The 12,948-nt window shown below is 41.9% G+C and overlaps 2 protein-coding genes across 3 annotated transcripts in view; one reads left to right on the forward strand and one right to left on the reverse strand.

Annotated features, from left to right (window-relative positions):
* Window positions 1–1,354: 1,354 nt before the first annotated feature.
* On the reverse strand, window positions 1,355–12,215 carry c1d (C1D nuclear receptor corepressor). The gene is made up of 4 exons (XM_007892270.2): window positions 11,989–12,215; window positions 10,266–10,332; window positions 10,035–10,090; window positions 1,355–2,189 (listed from the first exon to the last, which is right to left on the reverse strand). The coding sequence occupies exons 1-4, from the start codon at window positions 12,118–12,120 to the stop codon at window positions 2,013–2,015; spliced, it is 432 nt and encodes a 143-aa protein (XP_007890461.2). The 5' UTR covers window positions 12,121–12,215; the 3' UTR covers window positions 1,355–2,012.
* A 407-nt stretch (window positions 12,216–12,622) lies between these two features.
* LOC103177898 overlaps window positions 12,623–12,948 on the forward strand; it is a 45,855-nt gene continuing 45,529 nt past the window's right edge. For both annotated transcript variants that reach the window (XM_007892271.2, XM_007892272.2), the window contains exon 1: window positions 12,623–12,925. In XM_007892271.2, coding sequence (XP_007890462.1) covers window positions 12,764–12,925 — 162 coding nt within the window. In that variant the 5' untranslated portion in view covers window positions 12,623–12,763. The remainder of the gene's footprint in view (window positions 12,926–12,948) is intronic.

The following is a 12,948-nucleotide window of genomic DNA, read 5'->3' on the forward strand; positions in this document are numbered from 1 at the left end:
GTGTATTTTGTGGAGGAAACGCGGTAGCCAGTTTGCACAATGTCCATCAAACAGCTAAGGAATGAATGAGCAATTTTATTTAGGGGATTGTGGACCAGGACACTGGGATAATTCCCGTCTCTTTTCAAATAGTGCCATGGGATCTTTAGCTTCCCTGTGAACAGGCAGACAGGACCTGGGTTTAACATCTCATCCAATGTCCATTATGGCAAAAAACACAATTTACAAATCTTGGCAGCGACACAATGAAGCCAGTCAGCAATGAGTCTTTGGCCCCAACTTAAGGAAGGTGGCGTTTATTGGTGAACCTTCTAATACAAGTTTAGCTCTGACTACTGATCATTGTGATTTATACAACGCAACCCGCTCACACATACTGCAGCATAGACAAAATCCAAATTGCATGTTACAGTATATAAAAAAAGTATAATGGTTAGGGTAAAATACAGCGAGGAACAAATAAAATTAAGCAGTTGTGTTAATACTGTATTTGTCGTCTCATATAGTGGCACAGAGTAAGGACTAGATCTGACCGTTACTTTATTCCACCAATCACTGTGCCCCAAATAGGCCATAGCAGCACTGGATATGGAGAAATCTACTTTGTGCTCCGCAGGCGAATTGAAACACCAATTTTGGGGAATTTCATAACATTTCTTGTGTCTCAAAAACAAGGACCCCAGCACACTGCAAATTCTGTTGCAAGTCGTGCAGTGACACTCAAACACATTTCCAAAATCTCCCAGTTCCCGACTTTCACAAATTTAACCCACTTTCTGCAAGGCAGTAAATCTCCAATCGAACAAACCATAAATTCAGTGGTTATGTCCCATCTAAAAGCACAGCAATATTATAGGAGTCAATGATATTGGCCAAACGCTTAAAAGCCGGTGGTCATGGCCAGCTTGTTGAACCATCGCAGGCTGCCAGTTCAAGTAAAGTACCAGTCACCTGGAGGAGGCACTCAATCGTGTCTACATTTAAAGAATGGCACCAGAAAAACTGTGAAGGAATAATATTGTGGTGCTTCTACATTACAAGTTTACATCCAGCGACAATGCTAACACTGGAGGTAACCCGCATGAAAAACAGCCAGTTTCCCAGGTGCTGAATTGTAGCAGATCCGATTCAGAATCAGACCAGCTGTTCTCACCATGTAGAGCTATGCTTGAAGAACCACAGCTCTGCCATGTGCTCAGTCGCTGACGTCCTTATTTGATGACAAGCTTTAAACCATCTTTCAGCAGTTGATGAACAGGCCTTTCGTGAGCACTGCCCCCACCTTTGAGCATGAGTTTCCTCTCAAAATATACAGTAAAATCACTTTACAGTATAAAGCACTTTGAGATGTCTCAACGATGTGATAAAACGCTGTACCAAATGCAAGGATGATTATTATTATGTTTGCGGTTTTAGATCACTGGTAAGTGAGGTTTTGTTTATTTATACAAATTATTTCGTTTTTTTAAGCCTTTTTTTAAAAAGCAAGGGAAGCTCCCACTCTCAGCCCACTTCATGAGAACTTTTAATTAAGTAAAGGTAAAGCAAAAGGCAAAGCTGGAAAAGCAGAAATTGCCTGTTTGTATTTCTAAACTGCAATATAAAAAACGGCATTAAAAGTGAGCAATTCAATCTTGTATCAACGACTATAAAACTGTGATTCAATGTCTAAAATTGGAAGTGAATTGGGTTATTTTGCCTTCTCAGACTTAAGATAGAAAGCTTTTCAAACACAAGTTTAAGATCGAGATCACCTTAAGGTCTTGCAACCACCAAGATCATTCCTCCCTTGACCAACACAGAATTAAAGCCATTTCAAAGTATACGAACATTACCTACCTCCACTTTCAATTTAATTTCCTTACAAAATTAACATCTCGCAGCATAATCAAAAGTGTTTCATTACGACACATTGCATAGCTTTTTTTAAAAAAAATAAACAATACTGACACCCAGTGGCACACCAGGTGGATTAATAAAGATGCTCTCATTGTTAGAATTTTTTTTACATTTTATTTTTTGCTTTTTGAATGTGGCAAAGACCTGGGTTTCCTTTTCTGCCCCCCTTCTGGCTTTGCTTCCCACAATGCATTTCGGACAATTCTGGATGCCACTCCCTTGTCAAGCCTGGAGGCCTTCTTCCTGTCGGTTATTTCTTTTACTTTATTCATGTACGTCCTTATCCGCTCCTGCAAAAACAAAGGCCATGAGAATTACGCTTTAGAGATACTGTTCTATCTAGAATCATGAAAGCAAGGATGTGGGTACACACCACACCCATTCGCACGGACTAGCTTTCTGCAAAAATGACCTTCCAATAGTATTACTCGTATCAAACAAGTCATTTGCATTACATGTCCCCTCTATCCCATGCAAGATTGTTTGCACCCTAATTAATTGTAATCTTTATCACAGTTTAGTCTCTCAGTGTTATTGCACACAAATTGTGAAGCCTGGAAAGATGCACCATATTGATTTATTTCAATGGATTGATGATTGAATTTTGCCATTTTATTGAACCAGATTCTACTATTGCAAAAAACACTTACACAAATACATAAACCTGTCGTCAATTGTGTGGGAGAAGAGAGGAGTAAAACATGAATAAAGAGACACCCATATAAAACTATCAGTAACAACTATAACCGCTTTCACTTTTATTTTTTGAAATGAGCTTTATATATTGAAATGCCTGGACACAAGGGTTTAGAATGAATACAGTATAAAGCAACAGTTAAAAATATATATTTTGAAACTTTGTTCTTAATTTCTCAAATCACCTGAACCTTTTGTTGAGATTCCTTGGACTCAATGACTTTCACTTCGATTTACAATGAGCACATTCTTCATGAAATGAAGCCTAATTTGATCTTCTGCTGTTTCAAGCAAAGGCAGTTTTTATTTTTCTAAAAAAAGGATGGATTCATATTTCTCACTCTTTATTGGGACTGAGGAGACCTCTGAACATGTACAAATCAAGTCATCCTCAGGCCTCAAACTGACCAGCATTTATTTTTAATACGATTAAAAGTACAATGGCAACACTTAAAAGTGGTTCAAAGGGCTACTGTAAAGCTGCAAAGGGCCATTTTTGGGCTGGTAACAAACACTGCCTGCATTTATATGTCAACACTGTCAATCAATGTTCTGTCCAAAAACAGAAGGTATACAAATGCAAGGAGCTGGGACAGGGAGTGACATTAAAACACAAAATATTCATTGTAAACTAACCCAATGCACCCTTGGAGCTTCGAACAATTTTACATGATCCCTGTGGAAAAAAACTACTTTGAAAACAAAGAGATTAAGTTGAATAGATCAGTTGGTTGCCTTTGGGGTGTTGGGGGGGGGGGGGGGGCAGAATGTTGTGGGTTTCAATCCTGCAAGGTCTATTCAGATCTTCTTTTTGAGACAAAAATAATAATCCTTGTATTTGATACAGTACCTATGACATTAAAACATCACAAAGTGCTTCACAGGAAATTACTGTAAAGAGCAGTGACTGTGTATTTGTAGGCAAACACAGGAGCCAATTTGCACTCAGTAATGTCCCGCAAACAACTACGAAGTGAATAACCAATGTTATCTGGGAAATTGTTGGCCAGGACACCAAGCAAAACTCTACTCTTTTTAAATAGTGCCACAGGATCCTTAACGCAAACCTGAGCAGACAGGCAGAACCTCAGTTTGATGTACTCACCCAAAGGATAATAATAATCCTAGCATTTGATATAGTGCCTTTTCACTTTACAGTATATTCTTCGAGCCGTCCCAAAGCGCTTCACAGAACATACTGTAAAGTGAATTGACTGCATGTTTTGTCGGGAAAACGCAACAGCCATTTCCGCAAAGCAGCGTCCCATAAACAGTTATAAAAATTTTTTTGGGGTGGGGGGATTATTACCCCAAAAAGCAATCCGCCAATCGACTAACAACCAGCTTCCTACTTATTGCCAGGTAAACAGAGGCGCGTGGAGTAAGGAAACTTGCCTAACGTTTCGTCCAGCCCGGGAATCAAACCAGGGTCCTCTCGCTTGAGACTCGGGTGCTCTAACCGTTACGCTACAGGACTTCATAGGATGGCACCTCTGACAGTGCGGCACTCCCACAGCACTGCATTAGAGCTTTGATTATGAGCTGAAAGTCCCGATATGGGGGTTGTACCTACAACCTTCTGAATCAAGAGATGAGAGTGCTTCCAACTGAGCCAAGCTGACATGTTAAAAGTGCCAACAGATTGCAGAGAATCACAAAAATTCAGCAAAAACTCCCGAATGTGATAGAAATCTACAAATACCAACTTTTCATTATGATGGATACTAATACTGGGTAAGGACATCACTCCAAAGAATTTAAGGCCTGAAATTTCCCCCACAAAGATACTATTGTTTATGAAATGTGTCCTTTTAAAAGTAAAAGTTAGGATGTAGTTGAAAGTAATAACTTACAGCATACGCATTAGAGTAGGAAAATCTGCAGAAAAGCACCGGTAATTCAATAACTTGTTAAATTGGAACAATTTGATCAATATTATTCAGAATGTATGGTCCTTCAATCATTTTAACTTGATGCATAACATATAAATGTTAAAGCATAACCATACCAAAATTAATTTAATAACCAAGCAATTGTTCAGACATAAACAGACAGTACTGGGTTTGACTTTTTTTTCCAAAATGTGCATTCTGAAATATTCAATCGAGAGACATGTTGTCTTAAAGTGATGAAAACCAGATGAAAATGTTGCTTGAACAGGTCAGGACAAGCATGCTGAACGCCAAAAAAGCTTTCAGCTTAAGTGCTGAACTAGATACTTTACAGCAGAGGAAATAAATATATGAGGGAGTGAAAAAGTCGCATCTGGAATAAGTAGTAGTAATTATGGCTATGTTGTACTAGTAAATCATTCACAACATGGTTTTCATCTTACTTAGGTCACTGAGAAATAAGTACAATATGAGCCTGATATCCACAAACTGTTCCAAAGTTACATTTGAAAATTATAAATTGCACTGCAAACTCCTATGTTTAGCCCATTTCATTAGTCTTCTCTCTCTTTTTCTCTCCCTCCCACTGATACTTTTATCTTCCTATGCTTCAGGGAGTCAGGGCTGTGTCAAACAGAAGTATGTCAGTCCTGGCTACAATTCTGAAACACCTGGCAGTTTTAAATTGCAATCATTATCAAAATTAAAAAGAATCTGAGCCAATGTTCCGCTTTATAATCCCTTGAAATAATCCATAAAAGTGGTTTTGAGTTCTCCCCTTCAAGGAATTGAATTTGAATCACAAAACTAGACTCAAAGAAAAAAAGAAATTAGTTTCCATAAATCCCGCAATTTCTACAAGAGAAATTAAATTCTGTACATCAAGAAGTGATGCCAACAGAAAGGAAAAGTCTTTTTGGTGAAAGTTTCCATTTAATGAATAGATCATCAATGCAAAATGGCCACAAGTTCAGTATCTGATGTCATGCTAACCAAGGTCTTATTTTTTCTTGGAGCCTAGCCAAACAAAATCCTAACAAAATTTCACGCTCTATTCCGGAAGTATACAAGAAAGCATTTAAGAGTGGGCACCGTAGGGTAAGCTAGCTCCATGCAAGCCTGCCTCGGTTCGTCAAATAACACTTGATCTGGGGCCGTGGCACTTTATTCTAGTAAAAGTTATCACACACCAACAACAGGTAGCTTTAGGTGGGTACAATGCAATGATGTGATGTAATTGAGTTTAACTAAATAATAATAATAATAATCCTTGCATTTGATATAGCACCTTATCACGTCTCCGAGACGTCTCAAAGCACTTCGCAGAATATACTGTGATAATAACAACCTGTCCAGAATTGAGCTTCCGACCGAACCAATGGAGGCAGCAAGCCAAATAATGCAATTCAACCCTCCGGCAATACCAACTACCGTCAATTCCTGGCTGCAAGCAGACAGAGATCAGATGCAGGTTAGCAATGCAGCTTTGCTTCACTGGTCTGCAAGACTTAGGACTAGGTCACACTGCTTGTGCAAGAGTCTCTACTAAGAGTCTCAGGACAATTGCAGTGCAGCTTACACCTTGTTTTGCCAGAAGTAGATGTCATAACTGATACTAACCAACCGACATGTTCCTCACATTTAAAATACAATGGGCTTTAATTTTTCCCTTACCAAGTATTAGATTCAACAGGTATTGAGATGTAGTGAAAGCCAGCTTTGCTCAGTTGGGCAGCACTCTTGTCTCTGGGTCAGAAGGTTGCAGGTTGTGCCCTACATTGGTACTTGAGCTCATATTCAAGGCTGACACTCTCGGGCAAAACTTCAATGTCAGAGTAATGTTAATATAATGTCAGAGATGTCAAACCGAGATTCCATTTAGCGTTAAGGTGAATGTTCTCATATCACTATTCAAAAAGTGAAGCAAGTTTCTCTTGACATCCTGACTGACAATCCGCAAGACAAAATTGATCCTTCATTTCAAGGTCCCGGAACCTTGCTGTGTGCAAATTGGCTGCTGAGTTTGAAATGTTTCAACATTAAATGCACAATCTCAAATACAAGAGTTATCATCAATATTAAGACCAGCCCACTCAGATCAACAGAAAAATCAGTATCCAAGTGTTTTTAATCTTAGAAGGTCAGCTGGAGACACAGGAGATTGGCAGCAGGACAGTCAAGAATTTACAAGAATTGATAAATTCTTTTGAAAACCTTACAAATTAGACCCCCGATCAGAAGAATTAATGACCGACATAAAGAGTGCAGGTCTGAGTGACAATTTATAGTGCACATGATCATCAGGCTTTCGGCACATTTGATCTCATCCTTCCAAAATGCCAAACTTGTTGTGTTTCCATTAAAGCGCTAAGTGGTTTCTTAAATTGGTTCAGTGTCCTTGTCTCACCCACATTTCGTGACAACCAAAACACTTCATTGTTGTTCTGGGTTTACGTTCTCTTTCCTGTTGAGCATTTTGTATCTCTTTTGAGTTTTCAAGAGCCCCAAATCTCCAGCTTCTCTTATTGTTTCTTATTGCTGATCCCCTTAAACGCTGAGAATGCTGATGGACAAAAAACAGGCCAAGTGCATTTCCAAATCATGAAGTCATTACTGCAATATCCAAATTATTCCTGTAAACTCAAGGCTTTGTAACCCCAGACCAATAGTTCCACATTTCCTAGCCATGATTATCTTCGGTTTCCAATTTCTAATCATCTCACTGCAATCAATTAAAACCAACATGGTTTCTGGTGCCAGTGCAAACTACAGCACAGATGACAACAACTTGCTTTTATATAGCGTCCTTCATGGGGGTGGCGTTTGGGAGTGCTCAATTTTTCTGACATGCAGAATGGGGAGTGTTGCTATCTTTAAACAATCTTTATCTTCAATGGCTATAAAATATATCACACCCATTTTTGCAGTAATTGTCTACTTATCATTAATAGTTCAGAATTCAAATACTGCTAGACCAAATGCCTAGTTTACATTGTCAACCCTGTTTTAATGACTTCTTAGGCATTCTTGGGTATAGGGGATTATATGATTTGTACAGATCATACTTATGCAAGGTTTACTGTATACACCTTAGTGTTAGATTGTTTCAAGTCATTTCAACAAGCTTCACAACTTCACAATTGGGGAAATTAAACTCGCTGCCTAAAACCCAGCTCTTCCATCACTTAGTCCTACACCAACTAACCGATTTATGGAAATGCTGGAATATTTTATAAAGCAGTACAGTATCTTGCTTGATCATCTTTCATCCCTACATAAAAAATGTGAATAATATACTTTACATTAAAATTCTACAGTTTTGGTGGTCGTGGAAGAGAGGAAATATCTACATCTGGAGATATTTCTAAATAAAACGTTTATATTACATTCAAACTTGGATGCTTGCTTCCTCCTGAGTTACTGCCTTAAGTAAAATGTTCTTCCCCCTCACAATAAGTAAGTTTTACTGAAAGCTGAATGTGTCATGGTAAGAACCAAGACAGGTGATGTCTCACAAGCCTGGGCACTATGATTGTGAATGCATCCATCACAGTTAGTTATCGTGTCTGCTGACTTTGAAATAAGTTTGACCATCTCAAGTCAGTACCTAATAGTGGAGTCCTGTAGCTCAGTGGTTAGAGCACTCGCTTTGCAAGTGAGAGATCTGAGTTCAATTCCAGGCAGGGCGAAACCTTGGGCAAGTTTCCTTACTCCACACGCCTAATAATAATCCCTCCAAAAAACCCAAAACAATAATTAAATTGGTCATTTTCAATCTACGACTGTTTGTGGGACATTGCTGTGCGCAATTGGCTGCCGCGTTCGCCCACAAATATACAGTCAATTCACTTTACAGTGTGTTCTGTGAAGCGCTTTGGGACGTCCTCCTGACGTGAAAAGCGCTATATCAAATGTAAGGATTATTATTATTATTATTATTATAATAGGTGTCAGAACAGACCAAGGAAAGAGTTGGTACTGTGGAAAATGTCACAGTGGTTGAGTAAGAGGAATTCTCTTCTGAGCCACACTCATAAAGGGAAATTTACTTTGGCTTAACTATGCATGCCTAAATAATTCCACCCACACGTTTAAACCACAGACAATTCTCTTCAAATGTAACATTGTATAGAATTTCCAAATTAAGAAGTATTCAAATTTCTGTACTTAAATTTTATTTAAGGTTAAGTCAGTCATAAATCGTCAGGAATAGTAAGCTGTTTTATTTCACAGGACTAACATCCTTTGCACTCATGAACTCATAGAACAAGAGCTGTCATAAAATGTATAGTTTTATGCTGACTTGACAGGCACCAATGAAGAGCATGTCATGGTCATGGTGCCAGCCTGGATAAATTGGGAGCACTCTCGTTTCAGAGTCAGAAGGCTGTAGAAACAAGCCCAAATCAGGATTGATGCTCCAATAAATTGCCAAGAGTGCGCTGCATTTTCAAACGTGCCATCCTGCGGATAAGACATTAAACCCAGGTCCGGAGTCTGTCTGCCTGTTCAGGTGCACATCAAAGATCCCAACGCACTATTTGAAAAGAGAAGTGGGGGTTCTCCCTGGCCAACAATCCTCCAAATGAAAAAAATGGTAATTCACTTCATATTAATAATCGAGGCATTTCGTATAGTGCCTTGTTGTTGTGGAGTCCTGTAGCTCAGTGGTTAGAGCACTCGCTTTGCAAGCGAGAGACCTGGGTTCAATTCCCGGCAGGGTGAAACCTTGGGCAAGTCTCCTTACTCCACATGCCTGATAATAATCCCTCAAAAAATAAATAAATTGGTCATTTCAACCAGGACTGTTTGTGGGACACTGCTGTGCGCAATTGGCTGCCGCATTTCACCCACAAATATACAGTCAATTCACTTTACAGTCTATTGGGTGAAGCGCTTTGAGACGTCTAGAAGACGTAAAAAGCGCTATATCAAATGCAAAGATTATCATTATTACATCGGAAGTCTCAAAGTGCTTCACAGGATTTACTGTGAAATGGTCTACGTATTTTGTAGGCAAACACGGCAGCACAGTTGCACACAGTAATGTCCCACAAGCCATAAAGTGAATGACCAATTCATTTTTATTTGGGGAATTTTTGGCCAGGACATCAGAAGAAACTCCCTTCTCTTTTTGAATAGTGCCATGAGATCTTTAACATCCACCTTTAAAATCTCATCTGAAGGAAGGCACCTCCGACTTTGCAGTACTTCATTGGAGGGTCAGCTTAGACTATGTGAGTTTCAAATTCTGACGTTGGACTTAAACCAATAATCTTCTGACTCAGAGGCGCGAGTGCTATCACTGAGCCAGCTGTTATAAAAGTTTTAATGAAAATCAGTTTTAATGAAAACTGAATGTGCCATAGTAAGAACCAAAAAAAGACAGCGTGTGTCTCACAAGCCTGGGCACTACACTGTGCGCAAATTTGCTGGGCCGTTAGTCTACAAAATGCAATTTAATGCAAACATATTTTCCAGTAAATCCTTTGAGGTACTTGAAGTCATCCTCCTGACATGAAATGTAAGCATTACATTATTACTCACCAGCTCCTGTTTGACAGCGTGCTCTTTGGGGTTGACTCCTCGTGTGATTAGATAAACTAAAAGACAAGACACAAGCTATTACAATAATGTCGGTTTACAACAACAAAATTATATTTGTACAATGCCTTTCATGTTGGGATGACGTCCCAAGGCGTTGGTTTATACAGAAAAGGGAAAATAAAAGCAACACATTAACATCAATGACAATACAGAGAATTTAGAAATACTCACTCCAAAACATAGAATTGAGTGTGTAAGCAGAAGCCAAATCCAATTTGGCTTGCTCAACGGGGTCCAACTGAAAGAGAGGGACAGAAACATGACGCAACTCATTTTACATCACAGAAAATGTTTACCATGAAAAAATAATCATTAGGTTTTGGAAATATGTTCAAACAGCACAATTCAGCTGAGATTGGAGTATTTTTCCATCAATTCCAAAAAAGATCCACAGATCATTGTACAATGCTCACACATGAAGGCCACATAGATAAGATTCTGGAGGGCACCTATACGCTAGCATCCAGAGGTCAGAACTTGAATGTCAGCTGGAATCAGCCCAGACAAGTTTTGGTCAACTGAGCGTCTGATACACAAGAAAACCCATCAACATGCTTAAAGTATCCAAACCAAACTATTGAGAGTTCTATGTATGAATGGAAATTTCAGTTTGTAGGAATGAAAGTGTACGTTCGCACCTTGGAAGGATGCATCCTGTACATCCAATCCTGGAAAGTGTTAGGTGCAGGATGGCAAGAGCCAGGACTTAGGGACCCCAGTTAGCACATTACCCTGTGCTTCAGAGAAGAGACTTCAACTGACATTTTGTCTGCCTGTTCAAGTGGAACTTTAAAGGTAAGGACAGAGGCGAGCAGCCATCAGATGATTTTTTTTGGGTGGGGGTGGGGGGTCATCCGAGTGACTGATACATTGCACAAACTCATCACCATACTTAATCATACCGGATTGAATTGGACTGAGAGCTCCAGATATATATGCAACTATACATGGAAATTTCCGTGTTTGGAATGGAATGCACTGGAGATATGTACTCTGCTTAGCCAATTCCAGGCGTAGGTCCGGTTGATGAGACAAGACTTGGGGACTTGGGGACTCCCAAGGAAGCAGCATCTCTTCTCGGCAGCTCTGGCTCCAAGGTCACGTGTTTGACGATGCAATGCCGGAATCAAGCTGATCCTCTATCAAGGTATCGGTAGTCCAGTTCCCAAACCAGGTGCGTCCACAGCCCTCCAGGGCACTGCTGAGGAGAGACTAACCATCCTGGCACGTTGGAGGGGCTTGGAGGCACAGACCAGTCCCAAAGGCCAGAAACTCTTCCCGCTTAGCTTACGTTAAAGCTCACGGTGTAAAGTGGTCCCGGCTGGACCAGGTGGGAACTACCAGCCACTACGCTCCAAAGCTTTGGAACTCTCTCCCAATCCCTCCTTCCCATTTTGAGATCACCCCCGAAGACCTTCCCCTTCGACCGTGCTTACAGTCACCTCCCCCCGGCTCGGCGTCAGGCTCCGCCACCGTTAAGCGCTCTGCGCGTGCCCGCGCGCGTGCGCGGCTGTATAAGTGTCAGCTTATTGCACGTCTCTGTTCACCGAGCGGCAGAGGAGGAACCCGGTCGCGAGCTGATTTGGCGGATCGCTTTCCGGGATGTTAACGCCCACCCCCGCCCCGCAACACAAAAAAAATGGGTTCGCTCAACACCCACCACCGCTTGCGGGACGGGACGCCCGCCCGCCCTGCGCCACTGGCTGCCCCCCCCCTCCCCCCCACCCCCGCAGAATACACCAGTCACCCCACTTTGCAGCGTATTCCGCGAAAGCGCTTTGAGACGTCTCGGCTCCTCGCGGTGAGGAGCAATACCGAATGCGAAGAGGATTATTATTATCATTATTAATTATTTTTATTATTTTTATTTAAAAACTGCTGTTGTTGCTGTTACCTTCTGGAGCAGCTCGCTCCTGGGCACCGACATGAGGCTCCTCAGCGCACCCTCCGCCGACTTGAGCGACTCCTCAAACGCCGCCAGGGGCTCCTGGATTTCGCTCGGGAACTCTTCCCGGGGCGCCGCCATCGCCGAGCCGCCCAACCGCCGTCCGCGCGCGAGGAGAGGAGAGGAGGGGGAAACCGAGGAGGTCGCGACCGGAAGCGGACGTCGGCCTGCCCGTGCGCGCCTGCGCGGCCCTCCCGCCCTCGGGGCATTCTGGGTGTTGTAGTTTCCTCCAGCGGCAGCCAATCGCAACGGCAGCCTGAAACTACAAATACATCCACTGACTGGTGGCTCAATGAGGCGATGAGGCGCTAATAATAATAATAATAATAATAATAACATTAGTAAAAAAAAGGAAAGAACAATCCGTCGCAATATTTGCAAATTCCTAACAGGCCATCGAAAGAAAGAGAAAAAGGAAACACAGACTCGCAACGATCACCGGCGGTAATTCCAGCACCGGCGCCCCCCTCGCGCGTGCGCCCTGCGTCGCTCCCGCTGGTTACCATGGCAGCCCGTTGCCATGACAGCAGCTTCGGGCCTGTTGTGAGGGTGCGAAGGGGCCCGGGCCTGGGGGGGGGGGGGGGTTGGGTGGGGGGAAAGGAGCCGCTCTCTTCCAGCCGGCTCTGGTTTGGGAGCGGCGGCTGTCTGTCTGTCTGTCTGTTGTCTGTCTGTCTGGCCGTTGAGGGATAGTAATAGTAGTTGGCAAACGCCGGTAGTAGAAGCTATGGATGACTGCACCTTAAGGAAATTGACCATCTCTCACGGGAAGCTGGACCCTCCCTTCACGCCCAACTTGACCTCCTACAAAGTGGTGGTCAGCAGCGAGATCAAGAGGATAACGCTGAACCCAGTGACCAGCGACAGCGGCGCCTCCTACCAAATCATTGTAAGCCTCCCTCCCTCCCTCCC

This window comes from Callorhinchus milii, unplaced genomic scaffold (assembly GCF_018977255.1).
Source record: "Callorhinchus milii isolate IMCB2004 unplaced genomic scaffold, IMCB_Cmil_1.0 Scaffold3, whole genome shotgun sequence".
Taxonomy (NCBI): domain Eukaryota; kingdom Metazoa; phylum Chordata; class Chondrichthyes; order Chimaeriformes; family Callorhinchidae; genus Callorhinchus; species Callorhinchus milii.

What these genes read in the sequence shown, in the direction of transcription:
- c1d (XM_007892270.2), bottom strand. Translation starts at nt 12,120, where the DNA reads ATGGCGGCGCCCCGGGAAGAGTTCCCGAGCGAAATCCAGGAGCCCCTG. An exon ending in ACTCAATTCTATGTTTTGGA is followed by an intron (nt 10,091 to 10,265) that starts GTGAGTATTTCT and finishes CTTGTCTTTTAG; the next exon opens with TTTATCTAATCACACGAGGA. An exon ending in ACGCTGTCAAACAGGAGCTG is followed by an intron (nt 2,190 to 10,034) that starts GTGAGTAATAAT and finishes TTGTTTTTGCAG; the next exon opens with GAGCGGATAAGGACGTACAT.